The sequence below is a fragment of the Vespa crabro genome, chromosome 9, assembly GCF_910589235.1.
Source record: "Vespa crabro chromosome 9, iyVesCrab1.2, whole genome shotgun sequence".
NCBI classification, from domain to species: Eukaryota; Metazoa; Arthropoda; class Insecta; order Hymenoptera; family Vespidae; genus Vespa; species Vespa crabro.
The window spans coordinates 8,411,608-8,438,488 of NC_060963.1; the positions used below are offsets into that span (position 1 = coordinate 8,411,608).

Consider the following 26,881-nt stretch of genomic DNA (forward strand, 5'->3'; position numbering starts at 1 on the left):
AACAATTTCTAAGCGATAATCTAAGTAACTTTTAGTTAGATCATCGGATTATCAATTTATACATAATGAACTTATTGCTAAAGATTCTTGTTTATAGTCAACCAATCAACGTAATTCTGCCAATTTGTTTATTATTGTCGTAACAAAATGAAATATATTTCATAATTTTAACATTAATTCGATGGGATGTTGTACATAATATTTCCACAAGTTCGAATATTTTGCCATCGTAACACCGTCGATCACTCGATGATCCGCAGCCCAACTAACGGTGATTATATTAGCTGCTATCACGTTATCTTTTTCATCAAAACGTGGTAACTTTTGTACTTTACCGAAAGCTCCGATCGCTATTTGCGGAGGTAGAATCACTGGTTTTGCGTAACTACCTCCGATCTGTGAACAAATGGAAGACAATGTTCCTTGAATTTTAGACAATAAATAAAAAAACAAGGAAGAAGAAAATTACATTTCTTATTTTTAAACAAAACTTACCACACCAATGTTGGACAAGGAAAAAGTTGTGTCGGTTAGATCAGCCAAAGAAATCGATGTTTTCTTACCGAGTTCTTGAAGCCTGTTCAATTTTTTAGCGATACACAAAATACTGAGATTCTGAACGTCCTTTATATTTGGAACAATTAGACCTTCCGGAGTATCCATAGCTATACCGATGTTATGTCTTTCAGAAATTTGTATGCATTGCTTCTCTTCGTCGACCCAACCATTTAATTCGGGAATTATTTGCAAAGCATTCGAGGCAGCTTTTATCAGAAAAGGCATTAGAGATAGAGAAATACCCTGTTCCTTGAATGAATTTTTCACTTCATTTCGATAACGTACCAATTTGGTAATGTCACATTCGTCGCTATAGACGAAGTGTGGTATATTCTGAAAAATCGTAAAGATTTTTATTTTTATCGTTGGATTATTAAGGGGAAAGAAAAAAAGATAAAGAGAAAATATTAGGGAAAAAGAGATAAAAAAAAGTGAAAAAAAAATATATTAGAGAACAAAAAGAAAGAAAATGAGAAAAAGATGGTACCAAGGATTGTGTCATAGTTGTCCACATATGCTTGGAATATTTTTTTATTGGAATCATTTTTCCAGGCTGCCGAGAAACATCCTCAATTTTCTTTTTTAAATCGAATTTTTCAAGATGTTCTAGTACGTCTTCTTTGAGGACACGTCCATCTTTACCAGTGCCGATGATCTCAGCAAGATTAATATTGTTCTCCGTAGCCAGTCTTCTGACAGTTGGCGTTGCAATGATCTGAATCTTTTCGGAATGGATATCCTTCAAACGTTCTGAATTCGCTTTATCATCCCTTTTTTCTAATTCCACGCAGTCATTTTCTTCTCCCGTCTCCATCGTTTTCGTTTCTTGCTCCTTTTCGACGATGTTTTCCTCGTCGAGCTCGATGTCTACCAAAGGTTCTCCAATAAGAGCGATCTCATCTATCTTATAATGAAGTTTTCTTATAAAACCATCATAACGACTAGTTATCGATACCGAGGCTTTATCACTTTGGACCTCACAGATGTTATCGAATTGAGATACTCTATCACCTGGTTTTACAAACCTACAGATCATTCATACGAGCAATATCAATTTCTTTCATATGATCGACATTTTTTATAATAAAATATCTATTTATGATTAACTGATTATCAATAGAAAAATATTTTATAATATACTATTATGTTATACTACACTGTACAACAAAAATATATTTTGAAATTCTTTCATTAATATTAATAGTCAAATCCATTTAATTTTGGAATGAGAAAAACGAGTATGACATTAGAATTTATTTATTATCTATTATTTTTTAAATATAATACTTGCACATTCAACCGTTAGTAATGCGGTCATAGTGAAAACAAACATTAAATGAACACCACGATTACTTCAAAGAACCTATAAAGAGACAATAAACAAAATATGAATAACAACGATTCAGCATTTATGTACTCAGTTGCACCAACGTGCTGTCTGGACTTCAAATTTTTTAAGTATTCATAAAATTACTCTTATAGCATTAATGGGCTATAGCCATTGCTAACAATCAATAGCTAACAATGAATTTGAAATTTATATTCATTTTGGTTATGTTGAAATCAATATAAATTGATTATTTTCAGGTCAAAAAGATTTTTAATGTTGACCAATCTTATTAATGTAATTAATAAATTGTTTGTTCATTTTACTTGGAATTCGATAAATCATAAGAAAATAAAAAGAAAACGTCGATTTTGTGTGAAACCTACGAATGATCGATATGAGGAATGCCAATTTCTTTTGAAAAATCGATAATTTTTATGATCGAAAAAACGTATCTTTTTCTAAGATCGATTGATTAGCTATAGAAAAATATTTCACATTATATAATTAATTATTAATCCACTTCCAAATTATTTGTTCATTTCATTTAAAATTCGATAAATCGTTAGTAAACAGAAGGGAAATGTCGATTTTGTGAGATATCTATGAATGATCGATACGAAGAATGTCAATTTTTTTCGAAGGATCGATAATTTTATTATTGAAGAGTCATATCTTTTTCTGAGATCGATTGATAACCAATAGAAAGGTATTTCGTATTATTCAATTAATTATTAATGCACTTTGAAGTTGTTTGCTCATTTCATTTGAAATTCGATAAATTATAAGTAAACAGAAGGGAAACGTCGATCTTGTGGGATAAAATCACTCAAATAACACTTTACTCACCATTCCTTCACAATGACATCTCGAATGCCTTCTCCGATGTCCGATAACTTAAATGGGACAATGGTGCCTGATCGAAGAGAGCTCAGCGACAGGAAACGGCGCTTCGACGTACAGGCGTTTTTACTCTGCAATAAACGTTTTTCGATAGACAAATGTTCTCTTTCGTCTCGGATATTCCGATATATATCAAACTATCTACGCTCGATTTAAAGTACTCGCAGAAACGTCATTACATATTAATTCATTCAATTAATTCAATTCGATATTATTTGAATCGAAAATTTTTTCGATAACATCTATCGAAATTCTTTTATGTTTTGATTAATTTTTAAATGATATCTCGTTAATCATTTTATTTATTTATTTTTTTAAACATTATTTCGATCTATAATAAAAATATTAATGAGAATAAAAAAAACACGATTTTTATGATATTTTTTGAGATTTTCTCGAGAGGATCAAGAAAATTTTGAAAAAGGAATTCATGTGCAATAAGATTTTTGGCTCATAGCCATATAGGTATACAGATGAATATAAAAAGGTGACAGAAAATCATCATCAAACACACTCGAAAAATCATTTTCATACATTAACACATTAACTATTTTTTTTTTCCTTTAAAGACAACAACTTGTTTTTGCATCTCTCTTATTAAACTTAACTAGTTATTATAGTATTTAGTTATTATTAGATTATTATATACAGATATAATAATCTTGCATAATGCGTTAAGGTCATTGAATTCTGTATAATTATGACTGAATAGCATAAAAAAAAGAGAAAGAAAAAGAAAATGTAATAAATGAAAAATATTGAAAAAAATGTTAAGTTATGAATGACAGCCATTGAATAATATCACACACATACACACACACAATATTAAACAAAGAATTTAATCACGAAAACACTGATTGGTTTTTTACAATATTTTTCAATTTTGCTATTATATTTTGTTTTCCTTTTTCTATTTAAGTTTTCCCTTCTTTCTTTGTCTCTCACATATAAATACACACACATACACACATACACACATTATTTTTGACACTTACAATGACAAAGCAGAAATATTAAACGTATACTTTACCGATCGTAGAATGGAGGAGCCGAATTGTAAAACGAAAGCCATCGCAATTTTGAAAGAGAGATTAATTTTGATAAAAAAATAATAAAAAGAAAGAGATTCCGCGACTAAGAGACACGAGGAAAAGCGTAGAAATGTTTCGGAACGACTGAAATATAGAAGTAACAAAAGACCTTGAGTTATGGTGATAACCAGTAGTTATCATCATTTATCATTGAACAGTTACGATATCGAATATTCAGTGAATATTTATATAATGGTAGTAAATATATATGGTGGTAAAATGATAAGGAGCGTCTATGTTTGTATGTTTCTCGTAAACATAACTAATAAATATCATTCTTATATATATGTATATGTGTATATATAATCTTTTAACTTATTTCATTTCTAAAAGACTTTTATACGTACGTATTTTCTTATCAACAGATGATTAATTATATTAAAAAAAATATATTATAATATGTATTTTAGTATTATCTTTTATTTAAATTTGTTCCTTTTTTCTATCTCTTTAAGTAGTTAAAGGAAAAAAAATTAATAATAATAATAATAATAATAATATAATTAATAATAATAATTAATAATGATAAGATATTCTTTTTGGAAAGATTATTACTCATTCATTATAAATCGATAAATTACGTTTTATTTATTTTATGAGCACCACTGCTTAATATTTAAGAATGTAAATATTTAAATGTATGATCGTTATGAATTCGGTAAATACTTTACTCCTCTCTCTTCAAAACGCGTCAGGAAATGACGCGTTGATTACCGCCGATGTGAAATCTATTTAAGACGTTCGGTGATAATGATTTTTCATTTTGACAACGATTACGACAACAACGATTTTGACGACAAGGCATTAATGTATTATCAATCGGCTTTTTTTTAGAATTTCACAAGGAAAAACGTGTATATATATAATATATTATATATTATATATATTTTATATATATAATATAATATAATATAAGAAATTAGATTTCCATGATAATACCAGTAGTTATCTAAGCTTTCGTTTTAAGATCGAGAAGCGAGTTTCTTTCCACTCGCATCTTCATTTCTAGGAACTTTCATTTAATTAATTTCCTTAATTTGAATTTTGTCTGTTAAGTTCTACTTACCTGTGCTTCAAGGATGAACACACATACACACAAACACACACACATAGATATACTCTATATAATTTAAGTTATATATCTTCTATGTTCTTATAATATATATGTAAATGTTTCATATATTCTATAAATATTTTTCTTCTTATATAGTGTATATATATGTGTATGTGCGTGTGTGTATGTGTATATATACACATATATACAATATATTGAAATTGTTTAAATATTTATTTGAAAATCTCTTAAATCTTTCGCTTTTAATTTTTTCATATTAGTAATTGACGATAAATAATATGCTTAAATGATGCTTTTTTACAATAATAGTAGGTAATTCGTTTAATTGTTTACCTGTTTAAGTTGATATCATTATTTCTTTATTATATTATGTAAGAAAAATGTTTGCGATGGTAACAGAATTGTGACAAGGAAAATTCAAAAGCTTGACGAAATTTTTTTCAAAGATATTTAACGAAAAATGTGAAAACTTTGAAACGAAGAACGAATTGTATTTATCTAAACATTTTTTACTTAATTAGTTGACTTATATGTTTAATCTAATGTGCTAATCCGCAAAGTTATTGTACGATACACGCAATTAAACATGTAATTGTACAACTTCCTTGTTCTTCTCTTTTTATTTTATTTTTTCTATTTTTGTTTGTTTTTTTCATTCTCTTTTCTTTTATTGACAAGATCGCAGAATTCTAATATACAGATATAGCAGCGAGATGTGAAAATTAATATAAACGATTGTGCGAAGCGATTTAGGTATAAAACGAACGAGTAAATACATACGTTCATTTGAAAAATTGTTCGACTTGTTTCGAAGAATATATGAATGTGATTAATATAATACAAGGATGAGCACGATCAATGAAGAGAGAGAGAGAGAGAGAGAGAGAGAGAGAGAGAGAGAGAGAGAGAGAAAATCTTGCAGATGCAAGATCATTTGAAAATAAATATTTATTTCTCTCATCTAAAACGTTTGAGATCTGTATTGCTCGTTTTTCGATAACTTCTATTTTTCTTTTTCTTTCATAGTATAAATTACAAATATTTCATAATACTAAATAGATAAATAAATAAATAAAAATGACTGTACAAAGAAGTATAAATAAGTAAATAAATAAATATTTAATTCGAATATGTATATCTAACGTAGATTAAATTTCTAAAATGTTGCTAACATATCGTAAAATCGATAACATTCGAATTAATTAAAAAGGAACTTTCACACCATTCTTTTCTTTCCTATCAGAATTTCACTGTCTTCCGATAGTTCCAAAAAGTATCTTGAGATTGAATTTATCACCTATATGATCGAACGAAACTTTCGAGCACGTATTTTTATGTTACATTTTAATAGAATTTCTTTAAAACAATATAAAGAATAAAACGAAACACGATGGTTTCGTTCATTATTTCCTCGTTTACTTATATTCATAAAGAAAGTCCGCTAAATCGGTTTGATTGAATCATTCGTCTTTTTCGCGAATTATTCGAAATTAATTATTCTTATTTATGAATTTTTTGTGATACAACACAATCGTTTGATGCACACTTTTTACATACATAGATATATATCTATCTTTTTATACATATGTACGTATATATATATATATATATATATATATATATATATATATATATATATATATACCATGGATAACGTTAACAGTAACAATAACGACAACAATGATCGTGGTTGATTGATCGATGGTCTTGATATACATATATATACACACTGTGTTTTGTAATACATTAATAAATATAGTATTAATGAATTAAGGACGCAAAACACAACAAAGCATTCGTACGAACGTCGTCTGTTAAGTTAATCAATTATGCAAATTATTGTTTTAACATTATCTCAATAAAGGTATAATATTTGCACTCCAACACACACTCTCGAAATATTGTATATTATGAAATATGTACTTTGTACATAATTCGCGAATGAAATAACATCGATCGATATTGTATCTTGTCTTTTTTTATCTTTTTTTTTTTATTTTTATATTTTCTTTTTTCTAATTCACACAGTCTCGTAAACTTTCTCTCGTCGTTTTTTTTATTTTCTTCTTAATCGAAGAAATTAATTTACGATGGAATATTGCATTATTATTTTTTCTTTTTTTCCTTCAGTAATTTACACTTATCCACTCGTCGAATATGTCTCAAATTTATCGAATATGTCGAAGTACGTAAAAGTAATTGGCGAATCGATTTACAATTGAGCCACCTGTTCGTTATTAGTTGTCATGCTAGACGAGTTTGGTGCAAGCGAGATTTCTGTTACGCCCACCGAAGTTTGTACGGCTGCTGTGAGTGCACTTTGCAAAGGCATACTTTCGCTGACTAATTCGCAGGCAGTATCTGAAATACCAAATAATAATATGATAACATTAATTTTTAGGTTTTTAGTGATATATATATATATATATATATACGTATATATATATATATATGTCAATATATGTATATTATATCATATATATCGGAATCGAGTCTTTCATCATTTTTTAAATAGATAAGTTAACAGATAAATTCGTACGAATCATTCATTTCATATCAATGGGAATTGATAAAACTAAGTAAATAATCTCAATTTTATCAAGTCTTTCTATCTTGCGAGATAATACCTGAACAGTTTTAAATTATCTTTTACCTAAAAAGTCACCAGAAGATCTAATACATATTCATAAAATCTCTGATGAAGAGAACGATGAGATAGAAATCCTCTCTCTGTACATATGAGTATAATTTAATAAATTCATTACCATCACATGTTACGACTTCGACCGAATATTTCCTTACATCCATAATGTCAGTAGATAAATTATAATAGAAATTGGATAACATCTAATATTTTACGTTCATTCATGTAAATAAATAAATTCGTTTTATAGAATTATTATTTATTTTTTTTAACGTACTATTCTAACATCACCGATTATTAATTATTACTGCCCGCTATTATGCTTTTCAATATTAATGTATATTCAATGCGAATGGCTAAAATTAAAAATTAAATGGTACAGCAGATCCAAGAGAAGAAGATTAAGAGTCAGATAAAAAATAAAAGATAACTTTGCATATTATTGTAAGTTTCGTATAAAACCATTGCCGTCCTTTTTTCTTTTCTTTTTTCTTTCTCCAAGTTTTTTCAACAATTAGAATAATTTGACAAAGTTTACGAAAAAAATTTAACGAAGCTGTAATCTTGATTCAGTAAACGCATCTTTCGTGTACGCCGCGTTTTAACGAAGAATTTCACATCGGAATATGAAATGGAACGCGTAGAATGCGATCGCGATAATATACGAGCTGGCCAAGTACGTATGTACATAGTACGAGAGCGAATGTACTCTGTACAGTCTAATTAAAGAGTGCCAGTTACAAAGCGCTTTGGCATCCTGCCGAGTATTCTCATTACCGTTTCTGTCTCTTCATAATTCGCAATTCATCTGACTAATTTTTGTCATTGTTTTTGCTTTAAAGTCACGTCCATTACATTTTGTCAACTGTGATAATTATTTCCGAAATAAATACGAATAAATTTGGTTTAAGAAAACGAAAATGAAAATGAAAACGAAAACGAAAACGAAAAAATATACAAAGATAAAAAAGAAAAGAAAAAGAACTTTTGAAAGACATTATAGAAAATATGCTAGATTTATCTTGACGGAAAAAAGAAAAAGAAAAACATTGAGTCTAAAACCGCATAAAAAATAGGTCACGCTTATTGACAAAACTGTGCGTCGTAGTAAGGCATTAAGATTATCATTCGTTGTTACGTTTTAATGTGTCATAGAACATGATGTTTCGTCATTATTAAAATTCTCCTCCTACGTATGTACATATTATTATTATCATTCATATATATTTAGTTTAAGACGAAAATTCGATATTTCGGAGATACCGCAAGGCATTATCATGATGAAACAAATTTGAAGGAGTAATTGTAGGGTTTATAATTATCTCGTCACACGTAGAAGTCTGAATTTACTGCAATGTTGTAAACGTCGATGTTCTTCATTAAATTGAATAATCGGAAAAATAAAAGATTAAACTCCCTTAAGATAGATGATCGATTGACTTAAAATTGCTTTATATTGTTACGATCTCGAATAAGAAGAAAGGATGTTAGATAACGATATGTCTAATTCGAGATAACGAAGTACGAATAAAAGATGAAAATCGAATCGAATCGATTTAAATCGAATTTAATCTAATCTAATCGAATAACCAATCGATTTACTTTCACTCACATTTCGTGACTGAAGAGGTTCCAGCGCTGCTACCCTGTTTCTTTAAAGTGTTGCTCTTGATGAAAGTTTTGCCTCGTATATTTTTATCCGGTTGGAAGACGATAATGTAGACTTTGGGTGCGTATAGACAAACGAGGGTAACCGATGCGCTGAGACTAATAGCGACACAGAGCGTCGTGATTTGGGTCTCGTGAGCGTTTCCAGTTCCGAAATAAATGGGTACAAAGCCAAGCCAGATAATACAGGTCGTGTACATAGTGAAGCCAATGAATTTGCTTTCGTTAAAGTTTTCTGGTATCTTTCGTGTTTTTACGGCATAAACGGTGGAGACGAGGATCAGAATAGCGTTGTATAGTTGAGAAAAGAGAAAGCTCATATCTTGAATGTTACATTTCAATATGACCTGTTTGCGATCGGGATAATAATATCGCGTGCCCGGTGGCTCGACGACCATCCATACAAGAGTCAGGACGATTTGAAATGCTATCAAGGCGGCCGCTATGCAAACTTGTGAGGTTGGACTGATGTATCGAGGTCTCACTGCAGATCTCGAAGCTGCATCGAATATTCTGGCGATACGATTGGTCTTGGTAAGAAGAGCACCGTATACGGCGCTGAAACTCACGCCTACACCAAATCTTTGAAGGACACAGGTAACTGTCGTTGGTGTTACCAGTAACAAAAACGTATTCAAATAGCAGACCAAAACGCCAGCTAAAAGAACAACGGTCAACTCTCGTCCAGAAGCACGAACTACTGGAGTGTCTCGATGTTGAAAGAGAAGACAAGCCACTGCCAAGGTTGCTGATATCCCAAGACAAGAAATCACAGCTGGTGCTATTGCAAAGGCGCTGCTCCACTTGATATGCTTCACCGGTAAATGGTAGCAACTTTTTTTGTCTACGTGAGGCCACAAGCCTGGCCCGCAATCCATGCAGGTGTACTCATCATACACGAACTCGTACTCTTCGCACTGATCGCACACCCAGCAACAAGTGTCACCCTGTTGCTTCTTTATCATACCTGATTCGCAGGGTAAAGAGCATGCTGAGATTGGTATGTCTTTTGTTCCTCGTGCCCATACCATCTCGTCCGTCTTAATATCCAAGGAGTTGTACCATTTGCCTACGACCTGAAATCTTTTGCGTTTTTATTTTCTCCCTCTTTCTTTCTTTCTCTTTCTCTCTCTCTCTCTCTCTCTCTCTCTCTCTTTCTCCCTTTTTCTCTCTCTTTCTCTTTTATATATATATATATAACTTCCAACATGTTTTTCTTTCAAATCCTTTTATAAGATACGTGCAATTTATAGTAAATCGGATATATGATATTGAGATAGTTATATTTTTTCGAGATCCAATAACGTTAAATGGTCAGATAGCTATCTGTTTCTCTCTTTCTCTTTATCTTTTTAAATTCAGAAATGCAAATATTAGATTTTACGTCCCATTGCAATCATAAATTTATCTTCTTTAGAGAATATTTTATTTGAATAAGAATAAAAACAAATAGAAAATAAAAAAATTAAAAAAAAGAATTAATATATGGAATAAAACATGGACAAGTTCTGATCCGATATCTCACATACAAAGATATTACAGAAAGTTTGTACTATAAAATATGCAAATAAAAAGGATTTTCACGCTTTCAACATCACGTTTTATTAACGAAGCTTGATTGTTCCCTGGAAAATCGCTTGAGAGCTAGCTAGCTAAGTATATTTCCGAGAATATGACTAATAGGAAAAAAGAAGAAAATTTCTCTCATGCTCTAATAAATATCTTCGTTTATACGCTTTTATGAAATATTTATTTCAACTATAGTAGCATGTAACTATAAATTAATTGATGCTAATTCAATAAAATAGTCGACGATTGTTGGCTAACCGGACTACGTACGGTTTTAACGGAACAAGAATTTATATTTGCCATGAAAGGAGAAGAGATCTGATATAATTAAATGATTCATCGTTATTCACGATAAGACAAAATATTAATTAGGCATATTTAGAAGTTATGATTTGTCGAAAAGCATAAAAATTCATAAAAAAATACAAATTGAGAGGGAAAATAAAAGAAAATAAAAGAAAATAAAAGAAAAGAAATGAAAAGAAAAGAAAGAGAGAGGGAGGGAGAGAGAGAGAGAGAGAGAAAGAGAGAGACAGAGACAGAGAGACGATTTGTGGAAAGTTTCCGACGGAGACAATAAGAGAGGATGATAGCTTTCGTGTCAGTTCGAACGCGACTTTTACAAAAGTAATTCGAAGAAAGCGAATTAAACGGAGGTTCTACAAATGCGATTTTTCTTTTTTGCGGATTTTCACGAACGTTAATTAATTGTGAGGAAAAAAGGAAGGAGTGGTATCTGAGAGGAAACTCGTTTCTCTCTTCTCCTTTTTTCCCCTTCTTTTTTATTTTGTTTTTTTCTTTTTCTTTATTTTATTGTCTGTTTCTCTTATCATCTTTGTACTTGCCCGATAATGATAGCCATCGGTACCGCTGAGATTCGACTTTCGGAAATTCAGGATTTCGTATCTTGCCAGACCGTCACCGTGTTCGTCGAATTTCACCTCGCTGCCTGCGGCGTCTGGAAAATGACTGAAAATCTGAATACCTTCGAGGCTTGGCCCGTGAAATGGCACGTAATATCGCGAAGGTACACTCGGTGAAGCTGCAACGAATGGGTTTTGAAAATATATCGGTTGGGAGGGCCGTGAAAAGCGGTTATCCTTTTCCAAGAACCTTCAGTAGAGATAACTGCCACCAAGAGTTTCCTTTTCGAATTTTGTTTTCGAAGAAAATGCATATTGTTTGTTCTGAATTTTTGCTCTTACAGTTTTGTTCTAATAGAATATCTCGTCCGTTGGAGTACGTCCTAATCTTAATCATCTAATTCCGATTTCAACAATGTGATTTAGAAAATTGCATAATTTAACAGTCTTTTTTCTTTTCAATGTCATGTTAATTTTTTTAACAATAACATTTTGCAACCGATAACAGTATTTTTCCCCCAGAAATCTTAATAAAAAAAATCAATAGCGGATAGTTCTATTGAAAAATTTACTAATTATGTACAGATTTATATGAAATATCAAAAGTAGGAAAAAGTCAAGTTAGAATTGGTTGAAAAGAAATTAAGAAACTAATTATAGTGCAAAGGGTTGAATAGTTACAAGTATGTGGCATTTACTTACTATAAAAAAATCGAAATGTTTTAATCGTAGATAATGAAGCAAAATCTAATTAATAAAATATAGTTATTAAATGTTCTAATTCTTTTAGAAAAAAAAGACTGTATTTTTCATTGACACCATATCGTTGGAGACATAAAAAGACTTAAGTTTCTTTTTTTGAAACAGTTAAGATAGATTAAATGACTTTAACAGATTTAAAAGTGATAAGATGATTTTCGAAAATAATGGAAACATATTCTTTTCGTCGATACTCTCTCTTCGTGAATTCAACTTAGATCATCGTTTTATTACTCGGTACATCGAGTACTGAGAACAAAGAGATACGAAGGAATACTTGCGCAAATCGATAAGAATTTGCTAATGTATATAGCAACGACGAATAGGATATGACGAATTGGTGGTTAATCGCACGCGATGAATGCGCATACACGGAAAATGTCTGATTATTAAGACTACGAACATTCTATAAGTCTTGATGGCCTTATTGATTCGTTTCTTATTGTCGAACAATGTCTTATCTTTCACGAATCGAATGCATGTGCTACGACCTTCGATCTTCTTCGTAAATGAAGATTGATAACATACGCTTGGTATTATTATAGTAATGCATTTTATTTTACGCTATTTTCGACTATTAAAGAAATAAAGAACAAAAAGAAAATGAAAGAAAGAAAAAAAATTTCATTTAATCCCTTTATTAGAAATATTATAATTATCAATTAATATGGTGACGAAAAAATGAAATAAGATCAGAAATACAAATATATAAGTGTATATCTTTAAAATTATGTGGGTTTATGGCGAAGAATCAATGGAAAAGATGAAAATCACGTGTGTTCTTTTGAATGATTTTTACGATTCCATGATATGATTTCATTGTATGATTCTGATGAAGAAAAAAGAAATCATAATAATAGTAATAATAATAATAATAATAATAATAAAGTTTATAGAATACATTGATCAGAAAAGACACGATCGTCTTCGATGGCTCATGGAGTATTCCCTTTATTCGAAAATATCATTGGGAGATCTTCTTGTTCAGTGACCTAAATAGACGGACATCGCGTAACGTAATTTCCTCGTTCTATTGTATTATCCATGAAGCTAATATAATAGCGAGCGAGTCACGCTATGGGAGTCAAAGTAAATCGTCGCTTACTAATTAATCGGTGTGAAATAATTGGCTGAATTATGTATACCGTACATAGGTATACATTTCTACCTATTCTTCGATTAATCGATTGATCGATCGATTGACACGTTTCTCTTCTAATTCCTCGATTATCTTATATAGTTGTAACGAGTGATAAAAAAAATAATTTTCAAACCACCTGTCTATACGATTGACATCATCGATCTATTGGTAATTTTGAAATTTTCTTAAAAAACGATTATAATTTTAAGTAAATATATTTTACAAATGACATTCAAGATATTGTCGCAATTCATATTTGATATACATGAATATATTAATCTTTAATTTATCCTCAAATATTTTTTCCCCCTGACAAACATTTATTTGGAAAAAAAAGAAAGGAAAAAAACAGCTTAACATCGTCCATTTAACATTTATTTGTAACCTAAATACTAAATATTAAAGAAAAATTTCACAGTTCATTCCCTTTGTAACTGTACTTAAGTAGCAAGATACATAGATATTAAGAAGATCCATATATTCGCAAAGGAGATTACTGAGATTGAAGTTTAATAATAATAATATGAATTTCAACGCGGTTATCGAATCGGGAAAGAGATCAAAGAAAAGAGACTCCGCGGAGAAAGTTCGTATTCCCTTTATCACTGAAAGTACCTGCAACGGCGTGACCTTAATATTTGAGCCGACGTTCTAGGCTGCTGCTAGCCTAAAAACGCAGCCGGCGAGGAATAAATGCGAGAGCCATTATCTCCTGCGCATTTCGTGCGATATCGTCGCGTGTACGTTCGTGACACGAATCGATAATGGTACGCCCGTCGGATGAATCCGATTCAATTCGAGATATTCCGTTTAATAATACACGTATCATCTCATCACGAACTCATAGAATCAACAAAAGTTCTACTTCTTCCTATCTAAAAACAGTCCCCATTCCCAAACCCCTACCACCACCCTCTTCCTTCCCCATTCCACAGCTTCTTTTCATTTGATCTTCTCACTCAAGAAATAAATTCGAACATGCTATAAATATTTCTGTTGTGTGATGCGTCTATTTGTCGAAGTTCTGACCTCGATAAATGTTTTTCTTAATCTAACCTCATCCTGGACTGTACCTTTCCCCTTATGACATATGAATTCTACTCCGTCTACGATAATTTCCATTTGTATCTAGAATATTTCCTTTAACGACTTTATATCTTCAAGGATAAAATGATCGATTACTAACGCAAAAGAAACTCGAGGGATACCCAACTATGTATACGTTCGCTTGTTTCTTTCGCACGTGATCGATCGATCTTACATTGTTTTTTATGATTTTCGAACTATCGGTTATAGAACGTATTATTGTAATATAAAATAAATGCAAATCGGTGTCACGTTGATTCGACTTAGAAAATTTCATTCGAAAATATTTTTATCCTTCTTACTTATCCTTGACTAAATGTCATTTTATCGGAAGGAAAAGAAAAAAAAGAAAAAAAAGGTAACTTCGCTGAACTAAATGCTTCCGATCGATAGTAGTCGCCGTTCTGTTATATACAGTCAGTCGCAGAAATATTCGGACACTTTTTTTTGATCGAATAATTTTTTCTATATTAAATTTTCAAAGAATTTTGACATTTATTAGGAAGTATGCGAAGAATTAAACGTTTTATTTTCAACGTTTTTTATCGAGTATTTTCCGCTGAAAAAAGAAAAAAATCTACAAAAAATTCTTTCGCATCGATTGATCTTGTCTTATGTTGATACAGCAAGTATAATTAAAATCGAGCAATCAATAAGAAAATTGAGAATTTCTAACAATCTTTCCATTTTCACTTTTATATCCGATTGTGTAAATTCTCGGGAATTTATACAATCGAACGTTTAGTTTACTGCGTATGAACCTAGTAAATAGTCCTTGCTTTTCTCGGTCGCGTATTAGCAAGAAATGAATTTGATTTACGTTGGAAAGGATGATCGTTTCGCAGTATTCGAATATATAAAATACGTTCATATATACGATATGTTTTGTTATAGATAAGAGTTAGATCAACGTGACACGAAATATCGATCAAGACCCATTCGTTCGAATAAATAAAAAATAAAAAATAAATAAAAAGAAAAAATAATAAAGAAATATAAAAATCGAATTTACCTTTGAAGGAAACGTTCAAAAGATAATCCCTGTAGAAAGCACCGCGATCGTAATTAGCCATCGCAGGACAGACTCCTTTCTTACCACAGAGATCACTTTGAAGATTATGAAGAGCCAATGCAAACGCATAAACAGCATCAACAACGAATTGGACTTTAGATTCTTGTTCGTATCCTCTGCTTGGTGTCAATCTAAATTCAGGATTACAAATCTTCCTTGCACCATTTGTTGATGAAATCGTAGTATGTGCCTGATGTTGAGACTTAGTGTTTTTCTTTAAATCACAACTAAAAACTTCTTCCCAATATTCGGCGAACCAAGGATTTCTATGATTGTTTTCTGGCGTTAAGTTTGCCATATACTCGTCGAATTCTGGAATATTTTTTGATTGAAGTTCAACGGTAATCGCTCCTTCGGCTTCTTCCTCTAAACCTTCGACGAGCTTTATTTGTCTGCCCCAACCATCGCTGGCTAACCACTGAAATGGTTGACTGAGGTTCGATCTCCTCGTTGCTTCGAGAATTCCTCGCGCATCTTCGGCTCGAGTGAAGAGGACTACTGCTCGAGCATTCGACTTCTTTATCAATCTCTGAATAATATCGTCGAAGATCTTGTCGTTTGCTGCACTCGGTACCTTTACTGCTGCTGCTATGCAAACATTTCTCTCGATTGCTTCACGCGTGAACACTTCGATCCCATATTCGCCGTAGCTACCCTCTGAATAGACGGTCGATACGTAAGACCAGTTAGCGCTCTTCACTACATCGACCAAAGCAATCGACTGGAATGTATCTGGTGGTACTGTCCTTGCAAAATAATCGAATCTGTACAAGAAGAGAATTTATACGTAACTATAACAAATATTTATATTCAAACGATTTATAGCATGTCATATATATGTATGTGTATACGTACCTACATACTAATTGATATAAATTAAAAATAAAAAGGCTTGAAAATCATTAAAACTTATATATTATCCTATACATCAGTTTGAAAACTACAAAAATGTGTTCATCGTCAAAACTTTAATTAGAATAGATTTCTGGAGCATTGATTATGTAGTCCTTTTTCTCTTTTTCTTTTCTTTAATTTTAATAATACCAGGATTTAAAACGTTTCACTGAAATGTAATAAAAGTTGTAAAGCTCAATTTACCAAGAGCATCCCATGAGAAATCAAATAAATCAACGCGGCTTTCGTTTTAGGAAAATAAAAATCACTAACCTCTGAGAATCAAAATAGTATATCATCTTAATGATCAACACATGCGGAAAGTATCAACGGTCTACACGCAATTCCGTTCGATGTCTCGAGGGTTGACGTCGAAGTTTCTCCGGAGAGATCCATAATCGAGCCCTTGGGACAAATTGGGTTACGCAGGATACAGATAGAAGCCAGTATCTCTGCCAATCGATATACACCGATGATACTCTCGATTTCAGAGAAAAAGAGTCGTTTGTAAGAACGCAAGTTTGCAAGCAATATCGTGATTCTAAGAGGAAAGACCTTTCCCGGGTATATTTTTTTTCCTTTTCGTCAAAAAAGACGACATTACAAATTTTTTTTGCTGACGAGCTGCTTAGATCTAATAATATCCTTCGTCGAACAATCAATGACTTTTCTTTTATTTTTTCATATTTTGCGAATAACAAAAAAATTACTTGGAAATAGAGAAAGAGAATAGAGAAAGAAAAAAAAAAGAAAAATTAGACAAAAAAAGAAAATATGACAGAAAGAATGAAAGAGAAGGAATGATAAAAATAGAGAAAAAATATTACAAAAGATATGTATATACGAATAAAAATAAGTGAGAAAAAAAACGATGATAAAAATGGGTACGAAGAGAAAATCTTCACCTTTTATACATGAGAACATATGCATACATTTTCGTCTAACTAAATACTGCTTGGTTAAATGAAAATTTTTTTCTTTTCTTTCTTACTGCTACATATTTAATATTACTAGTGGCATATATATATATATATATATATATATATATATATATATATATATCTTTCTCTCTTCTCTTAACTATTCGTTTCGAGACAAAAACCGGTAGAAGTATAAACGGAATAAAAACAAATGGAAAAGTTGGAAGAAAAGCTTTTTTAAGGGATACCTAATGAAACCGAAAGCAATATCAACGTTACAAAAGCAGTCTTTTCGGGGCTTGCGTTAAGATGAAAATGACAACACAGTGTGCTCCAATTGAGTACAAAGTATAGAAAAAGAATATAACTGAACTGAAGTATATAGTTTTTCTTATTTCTATTGTGCTACTACCATTACTACTACTAATACAACTAAATGCAAAAACAAGTACCAAATTTCAATTTCATCCTCTCTCGATCAAGTGAATTCCTAAACTTAAATCTTGAACGATTGAAAGGTAACATTGAAAGGCAACTTCATCGATTTACTATGTAGTTTCCTGATCACTTACCACGATTCAAAAGAATCCTTTGAAAGAATATTCGTTGTTAGTATCATTTTCTAATAAGAACTGTAACTTCGTGCGAATGTTTGACACATTATGCAATCCTTTCTAAAATAAAGTTACGCAATAGTAGAAGTGGCTCTTTCTTTCTCTTTGAAATTGTCCACGGAACAACGTAACTGTTTGTAATTAGTTCGAAAGTTTTACAAATCGAGCAATTACAAGATCTTTTTCATTTTTAAAGACACGAACATATGTACCGAATAAAACGAAAATTTTTACCGGATAATTATTTCTGAAACTATTTGAAATATCCAAAAATTATAATTCTCGATCATACAAAAGTCTAAATGTGTGTATGTAAGTGTGAACACGCTTGCGTGTGTGTGTGCGTGCATGTGCATTCACTTTACCATTAAAACAGATTGTAGAATTAATTTGAAATTTATATCGAAAATAAAATTACTTTCAACAAAATATTCGATTCGATTTCTGCTTTTAAAAAATAGCAGTGCTTTCAAATATTTACAAATACGACAAAAATCGCATGCATTCGATGGAAAACGTTCAAACTCTAAAAATATACTTAAAAAAAAACAAAAAAAGAAAAAAAAAGAAAAAAAACAGTTTTAGGCATATTATGAATTTTTTAGGAATTTTATATTAAAAATAGTGAGATAAATATTAGAATTATATGTAATATATTTCTTCCTACATGATATACTTCTAAACACATGCAGTGATTCATACGTATTTCTATAAAAATACATGTCATTTTCAGTCTAGATGATTAAGTGAATTATTTTGAAATTCATACCAAAAATCAATGTACCAAATATATCAAATATACGTTATAAAGATTTACAAATAATTACAATTCAATCCTATAAAGAAAAATTGAAACATTTATAACTAATTATATATTTGATGGAAAAGATAGAAATTGTGAAAAAATATTTAAAATATTGGTAGCTATTAACGCAAATAGCATCGAAGACATGCCTATTGCAAAAATACGAAAATATTCGATCACGCGGAACTGGTGATTTTTTTTACCCTCTATAACTCAATTTAGTTCTTTTAGTTGTATCTAAGAGAAGACATGATATTATATAACATGAAATTTATAGTATACCTATAATATACTAACACAAATATAACCTTAGGATATATGAATTATCAATTAATTTTGTGGAAAAAAGAAAAATGAAGTAAAAGAAAAAATATACACGAGTTACATAATCTCATCAAGGGTTAATGTATAGGTGGAAAGAAAAGAATATTGAAAACTGATCTCGTCATCTTCTTTTTATTTATTCTCGTAGTATTATAAATAAAAGAAAGAGATAATGTAAAAAAAAACAAACCTGGTTTTGTCACTAAGAGCCTTGGCCGTGGATGCTGGTGATATTTGTGGTATGTGAAAGAGGCGCAACAGATTGGCAACCTGAAGCGATACAGAACTGTAGGATCCACCAATGACGCCAAAGATCGGTCCAGCACTAGCTGTCTTCTTTACTCTGGGCGTTGATCGATCTGCACACTCGAGCACGCTTATATCCAAATTTGAAAGTGAAGCGCGAACGAAGTGTAGACTCTGATTGAGAGCGTAGGTGTCTCTTCCACAAGTGTCCAGGATGTGTACACCCAACATGATGTCCGGCAATATCCTGGTCTCTCTGTTGATTTGATCGACCGCAAAGAGCATCGCCTCGAGTCGTTGAACGCCACGATTGTAGACGTTTGGTCCGCAAGCGGAACCGCCTTTCTCGTGGACGGGAAACAGACCACCGAGAACGATATCGCCTGGTATCAAAACGGACTCCCTTTCACTGTGTATTCGAGATCGACTAATCGACGGTAACTGCTGAAGCGTCATCAAAAGGACCAACGTGTGTAATAAAGAGCGTCTCATTTTGACGAGAATAAGAAAACATCGAGCGCTACTTTTCCGAATCGAATGAAGATCGCATCTTTTAGATTAGCTTATTTTCTTTCGATCGATTATGTATTCGTTGCTTTCTTTTAAGATTAACATTTAACTTTTCTAACATTCATAATGGTCATTATTGTTATTTTCAACGTTTTTAGGCTTTTCCACGTTTTATAACTCGTAGGCATCTCCTTCGTTTATTCACTTATCGAATAAAAGTTCAAAAAGTTGTTAGGCGAGACACTTCAAAGACACATGTCGAGTATCTTGAAATCTTCGTTGAATTTTCTAAGAATTTATATCCTTCGATCGATCTTGAAACATTTTCCTTCCATTCTAAGCGGAGGCAAAGAACGATCAGAACTAGAGATCATCTTGTTTATTCGTTAGTTCGTACTCTTCCGTCAAGATTGCGCAGTCGATTTTCTTTTAAAATAGATCGAAACTCACGCAAGATGCCGCCTCAACTGACTTAAAATTAAACGTTCTTCCGTTATCTTATCTTTTATCGAAAAATGTTAATTTGTCGATCATTATAAACATCTTCCATTGATTAAATAAATAAATATAAAACGTTGTTATCGATCGATAAATTCTGATCGAGAGATAGCTTGTTCGTGAAACTTCAAATCTGATGTATGAAGCTTATATAGGTCGTGGATGCATTAGCTATATCCAAGTTTCCAATCACATGGCGGAAGTTGTCCGCAAAATTATTCATCTAAAAGCCGGATATGCGGAGCCGATACGTTCGACGAAGAACGACGTTGTTAACTTGCCGATCGCTTCTCAAAAGCTTCAAGCATGAAACTTGATTGCTGTTGAAACAGCGCCATCACTGTTGAACCATCGTTTGCCACAAATTTTCTATTGATCTCGATCACAAACCGATTGGATCAATTGCCATTCGAACTAGCCCTATACAGAACTAAATCTTTCTTGTTTCTAAAAACTCGAGATACGATATTTTCCTCAACTTTCTTTCTCGATGATTCAGGTTCTTGTTCACGATCCCAGCATTCAACTCCGGACGTCTAATTTGCAAGCAATCTCGGCATTTTCGTCGTCGCCGGAACTTTTGCTTTTTCTTCTACTTCTTCTTTCTTCTCTAGAATCAGAAGGAGCCGTCCTTTCCTTCCTCTTTTTGTATCACTACTCTTACTTCTCGAAACTACGTCCTCTTCCTCCAAATAAAACTTTTGCAAAAATGTTGAACTTTTATCCAAAGTCGGGCCATCCGTTCAATGTCATATGGTTCTCTCCAATTCACCAAGAAAATGTGTTTCTCCTTAGCTTAGTTTCGTTTCCGACCTCCCTTTCTTTTTTCTCTCTCTCTTTCTCTCTCTCTTTCTCTCTCTTTTTCTTTCTTTATCTTTTTATATACATACATACATACATACATACATACATACATACATACATATATAGATGCATATATATATATATATATATATATATTGATCAAAAAATGTTGCTTTCTCGGATAGCTCGACGAACCGACCCGTTTTCTTTGACAGAAACCTTGAAACAGCGAAGTGGCGTTCTCTTCTTTCCTTCACTTCCCTATTTCTCTTTTTCTCTCCCTTTTACCTCCAGCCTTTATTTTCCTGCTCTCTCCTTTACGCTGCAATGGATTCGAATTTCCGCGATATGTTTCAGCACTTCCTCTTTTAGCGTGCTTTCCTCCTCCTTCGATGCTTCCTTCCACGACTTTTTCGCTGTTCCCTTCATCGCAAATATCGCTTTTAACTCCCAACCCTAATTTCTTTTCGTCTGAGCGAAAAACAGTAACATCGCAAGATCTCTGGTTGTGGTCCTTTTACCGATGCTTTTCCTCTTGATATTCGATCACTGCAAAGCCCTTTTACGATTTCGTTTCTTTCTCTTCTCTCTCTCTCTCTCTTTCTCTCTTTCTCTCTCTTTCTCTTTCTCTCTCTTTTTCTTTCTCTCTCTCTCTCTCTCTTTCTTTCTCTTTTTCTTTTCAGTATACGACCTCTTCAAATGAGCGACACTTTACTAAATGAGTTCTAATTCGTGTCACGCTCCCTGTGATCCTTCAAACTCGGATTTTACTAACTCAACGTGCTCGAGCCACTTCGAGCTCAACTCGAATCCTAAACGAATTCTACGGACGTATACTGAACAATTTTTTCTTACAGTGCTCGCCGTATTAATGGTACTCGCCTCTTTCTCGTTTAAAGAAATTTTCGTCCTGACGAAATTATTCGACTAGGAGTAAATTCTTGGGATGATAATAATAATAATAGTAATGATGATAATAATATTGATGATGATAATGCTAATAATAATAATAATAATTTCTCGGCAAACTCGCGGTTTTGAGATCAATCGTCAATTCCGGACTGATCAATCTTTTTTTTGATCGAAGTTTAAAAGCTCAAAACAGAAGAAAGGGAAATGGTGGTGCGAGAATGAGACAAGACAACGAGGATCGATAATCGTCGATCGGTTTCCTTCTCGGAGCTCGCAAATTGATGTTATCCTGTTGAGATATTTCTTTCTTGGTCTGGTTCTCATCCTTCAAATTTCCGGCTAGTCCTGACGATAGCTGGGAAGCTAACGTTCTTCTTTTCTTTCTCCTCCTTTTCTTCTTCTCCAACAAACGTCCGAACGACGCAATGCAATGTACGTGTATACATATCTCTATATATTTATATATATATATATATATATATATATATATATATAAATATATGTAACTATATATATATAAATATATGTAATTATATATATATATATATATATATATCGATCTTTCTTTTTCTCTCACTCCAACTTATCCTTGGTCCAGTCACGAGAGAATCGTCGAGTATCGAGTGTCCTGACACACATTCCTCTTCGACGTTGCTACTCTCCTCTTCCTGCCTTTTTTATTTCTATTTCTTTCTTTCTCCCACTTTCTCTTCCTCCCTCTCTCTCTATTCTTCTTCCTCTCTGAATCTGTGTTTCAACAAAAACAAATCAATATCACGTCACGATGTTGAACTTCCTCGTGGTTCACTGGTAACTTGTTATTTTCCCACGCAAGAAGAAAAAGAGAAAGAAGTCCTTTCAGACCTTCTCTTCTTTCCTCTTTTCACCTTCAGGAAGAGAAGGAGAAAGGGAGAGAAGGAAAGTGAGAAAGAGAGAAAGAAAGAGAAAACTTCTTTCCGAAGATAAAAGTCTCACATCCGTATCAGTTCTCGTTCAATCCGCTAAATCACCAGCTAAAAATTCAAGCTTGAAAATCGATGCTCGTCACTGCGATATTTTCTTCCAAAGAGAAAAACGAGTGTAAAAGAGAAATCTATACATCTATATATATATATATATATATATATATTTGTGCGTGTGTGTGCGTATACGCGCGTGCGTGCGTGTGTACATATGTATGTATAATATAAGTTACATATATATTATATATATATACATATATATATATATATATATATATATATATATATATATATATACATACATATAAAGAGAACGACATATTTTAATCGTGCTACTTTTGAAGAGTCTCGGAATACGCACGTGTATGCATATCAAATTCATCTACTTTTTCGAGATATGTACATACGTTACAATAAGAAAGTGAGAAGAGCGTATCGTGGGGCGTGAGAAGAGTGAATGAAAGTTCAAAGGTCGAAAAGAGAAAGAGAGAGAGAGAGAGAGAAAGAGAGGGAGAGAAAGAAAAGGGCGATAACCACAAAAGCGAATTTCTAACATGCGGTACTCGATTCACGCTCTTTACCAATGTCCAGTTTCTTTTCTAAAAAATATTATTCACCTCTATCCTCCAGTTTCTTTTGCTAAAATCTCGCACCCTTTCTTTCTCTTTTTCTCTCTCTTTCTTTGAAGGGTAGACGTTCAAAGACTCGAGCACGAAAATTGCTGACTGACCTAAATAACGTGTTCCCTTTTCATCCATCTCTTTCCTCACTCTTTCCCTTTTTATCTCTTTTTCTCTCTCCCTCATTATCTCTCTTTCTTTCTCTCTTTCCTCTATTTTTGTTCTTCTCTTTCATTCATATGTCAGAGATACATAATATTTTTTGTTGCCTAATAGATCCACACACGCACGAAATCACGCACCTTAAGATAGAAGAAAGAAAATGGATCGTCGAACGAACACACGCACCCACGCATGCAGAGATTGGAGGCTAACTGTGATTTGCTCCGTCTCTCTCTCTCTCTCTCTCTCTCTCTCTCTCTCTCTCTCTCTCTTTCTATTTCCCTTTTTCTTTCTCTTTTTTTTCTCTCCCTATCTATCTATCTATCTATCTATCTATCTATCTATCTATCTATCTATCTTACTCCAAAAATGAAAGTCGAAATAACGAGCTTCGATGATAGCATGTTGGAATATGATACGTATCGAATCGATAATCTCGACGATGCTTGCGCGAGATGACTCGATGCTCGGAAAAACAAGTTACTCTCTTCCTTTATATATATATATATATATATATATATATATATATATATATATATATATATATATATAATATATATATATGTATATCTTTTTTTGCTCGCTTTGTTTTCTATGTTTACCAAGCAAGCTGTCGCGAAAAGTAATCGCGCAATTGCCGTGCAACTGCAGCTTCCGCGGAGATCATCCCTCTCTCTTTCTCTCCATCTCTGTCTCTCTCGCTCTCTCTCTCGCTCTCTCTCTCTCTCTCTCTCTCTCTCTCTCTCTCTCTCTCACTCTTTCACGTAGGCGTGGACTCGAGAATCAGCAACCAAGATCGCGAGAAAATAAGATCGATTTAAAAAGACAGAGAGACGTTGTTTTCTTCTCGTCGCGTTATCCTCTCTCTTCCTCTTTTTTTTCCTTGTTCTCCTTGTCCTGTCTCCTCCTAAACGACGACAGTAGAGAAGAGGGTGGCTGTTCGGTGAGACTCATCGACCGTCCATCGAGGTGTTTCATCCCTCGTGATTTCGACGATCCGTCCTCGAAAATTGTCGATAGGACGAACCAAAGGATCGTTGTTTGAAAACATCGTCGTTCAGGGAAGAGTACGGATAAGCGACGATCTCCAAGTTGCCGCCACAGCACGACTGGCCGGCCGGCCTTTCCTACCCTCTTGCCCCTTTTCCATCCCCCACTACTTCTCTATCCTCTTGCCTACCCTTTCGGCTACCCTCGTCACTCTCGACGCTATTTTATCCCCTCTCTCTCTCTCTCTTTTTCTCTCCTCTCTCCTTCCTCTTCTTTTTCTCTCTCTTTCCTTTCTCTATCCTCTCTTTTCTCTCTTTTCTCTCTTTCTTCTCTTTCTTTCTCTCTCTCTCTTTTACTCGTTCTCTATCGCAGTACCAAGCTCACTCTCGCGCCACTGTTTCGCGCTTCTATCTATCCCCACTCTATTCTCTAAGCTACTCTACCCCCTCTTATCGCCATCACCACCATCACTACCACTACTACCTCCAAGTGGCAGTGCCACCCAATGTATACTTCGCACATTCGCACGAACGATAGGTTAAACGCCGTGACGTGCTTCACCGTCGAAGAACCTTCTCTCTTCCTCCTTTTATCCCCGTTCACTCGTTTATTCACTCGCGCTTCTTTAGTTCCAGTAAGTGCAAGGATAAACGTTTGTGCCGTGGCGAGGACGATATCTTATCGTAACTTCAAACCTGTTGTTATTACAACCTTTCCTCTTTTTCTGCTACAAACAATAAGAAAAGAAAAAAATAGAATGAATAAGATCAAGGGTTGTATCAGTCCTTTTAAAGGTTTTCAGACTTGACAATTTTATCGGATGTTACCTTACGTCCAAAATATTTGCCTAGATCGATCGGAATGGACTTAACTATTTGTAGTAGATACGATCCATCGAATATCGATCCATCGAACTTAATTTAACGAGACTAGGCAGCCGTATCGGTATTTATCGTGCGATAGGACAGAAATATTCCAGGATGCTTTTCGAAGCGTCCGTTTCATATTCCTTCTTTCAAAAGATATTTAAAATTATACAAGAAATTTAAAATTCGTTCCTAGCTATACTATCTAAATAGGAAAAAAGGATTCGCGTATTTATATATCATATTTTCTTGTTCGAGTTTTAAAATACAGATATATGGAATTCTTTTTCTCATTGAATTGAAAGTGTTCCATTATTGTGTTTTATTCTTTTTCAGTCTTTGATTTCTTTCAAGGAAAATTTTTCGTATTTTTAGCATCGATTTTCGAGTACGACGCTTTGACGTCAGCATATCCAAACGCGAAGCGAGTTCCTTCATTGACATTTGAAAAACGAAATTCCACTCGGCCCATCCTTAAAAGCTCTGGTATATTTTTCTTCTTCTCCAAGTGCTTCTCTACGTTCCTTTTTCTTTATTATTTTTTTTTCTTTTCTTTTCTTTCCTTTCCTTTTATTTTCCGTCAAAGTTCTTTTCATTCTCGAGCATATCCTCGCTTCTATAAAATAACCATAGAATCATTAAAATCATTCTTATTATACATTTTTTTTACTTTGCTGTTTTTGATCTGATCATATGACTTAAATATTTCTAGTATTTTAATCCGAAAAGAAAAGAAAAGAAAAGAACAAAAAAGAAAGAAGAAATCTCTTTGCATCGAAATGATATGAAAAATGATTCCAATATGGCGTCCTCAAATTCTTTTATCGTACATGTAAAGCGTGTGTATCGGTGTGCGTAAGCTACTTCAAAAGCGAATATCGTTCTTGAAAAGGAGAAATTAGAATTATGCAATACTGAAGTTTGTAATTATTTCAAAAGAGTAAAACGCTTAAATAAACAAAGTTTCATTTATAATTAGGCATGTATGCACAAAGAGA

The 26,881-nt window shown here is 32.8% G+C and overlaps 2 protein-coding genes across 5 annotated transcripts; both read right to left on the bottom strand.

Annotated features, from left to right (window-relative positions):
• Nucleotides 1-111: 111 nt before the first annotated feature.
• Nucleotides 112-4,032, bottom strand: LOC124426850 (lipoamide acyltransferase component of branched-chain alpha-keto acid dehydrogenase complex, mitochondrial). Its single transcript, XM_046969009.1, has 5 exons — nt 3,819-4,032; nt 2,735-2,859; nt 1,046-1,583; nt 496-891; nt 112-396 (listed from the first exon to the last, which is right to left on the bottom strand). The coding sequence occupies exons 1-5, from the start codon at nt 3,858-3,860 to the stop codon at nt 160-162; spliced, it is 1,338 nt and encodes a 445-aa protein (XP_046824965.1). The 5' UTR covers nt 3,861-4,032; the 3' UTR covers nt 112-159.
• Nucleotides 4,033-5,559: 1,527 nt separating this feature from the next.
• Nucleotides 5,560-26,499, bottom strand: LOC124426997 (metabotropic glutamate receptor). 4 transcript variants are annotated; one of them, XM_046969386.1, is made up of 6 exons: nt 24,784-26,499; nt 19,504-23,030; nt 15,697-16,520; nt 11,681-11,793; nt 9,211-10,342; nt 5,560-7,315 (listed from the first exon to the last, which is right to left on the bottom strand). In XM_046969386.1, the coding sequence occupies exons 2-6, from the start codon at nt 20,049-20,051 to the stop codon at nt 7,167-7,169; spliced, it is 2,766 nt and encodes a 921-aa protein (XP_046825342.1). In that variant the 5' UTR covers nt 20,052-23,030; nt 24,784-26,499; the 3' UTR covers nt 5,560-7,166. The 4 variants fall into 4 exon arrangements, with proteins under 4 accessions (XP_046825342.1, XP_046825341.1, XP_046825340.1 ...); XM_046969385.1 differs by having other exon boundaries at nt 24,630-26,499; XM_046969384.1 differs by lacking the exon at nt 24,784-26,499 and having other exon boundaries at nt 19,504-22,733; nt 22,861-23,342.
• Nucleotides 26,500-26,881: the final 382 nt, after the last annotated feature.

What these genes read in the sequence shown, in the direction of transcription:
- LOC124426850 (XM_046969009.1), bottom strand. Translation starts at nt 3,860, where the DNA reads ATGGCTTTCGTTTTACAATTCGGCTCCTCCATTCTACGATCG. An exon ending in GATGTCATTGTGAAGGAATG is followed by an intron (nt 1,584 to 2,734) that starts GTGAGTAAAGTG and finishes AATGATCTGTAG; the next exon opens with GTTTGTAAAACCAGGTGATA. An exon ending in CCTTGTCCAACATTGGTGTG is followed by an intron (nt 397 to 495) that starts GTAAGTTTTGTT and finishes ATTTGTTCACAG; the next exon opens with ATCGGAGGTAGTTACGCAAA.
- LOC124426997 (XM_046969386.1), bottom strand. Translation starts at nt 20,051, where the DNA reads ATGAGACGCTCTTTATTACACACGTTGGTCCTTTTGATGACGCTTCAG. An exon ending in GCTCTTAGTGACAAAACCAG is followed by an intron (nt 16,521 to 19,503) that starts GTTTGTTTTTTT and finishes CTTCTTGTACAG; the next exon opens with ATTCGATTATTTTGCAAGGA. An exon ending in AACCTCTTCAGTCACGAAAT is followed by an intron (nt 7,316 to 9,210) that starts GTGAGTGAAAGT and finishes TTGGTATTTCAG; the next exon opens with ATACTGCCTGCGAATTAGTC.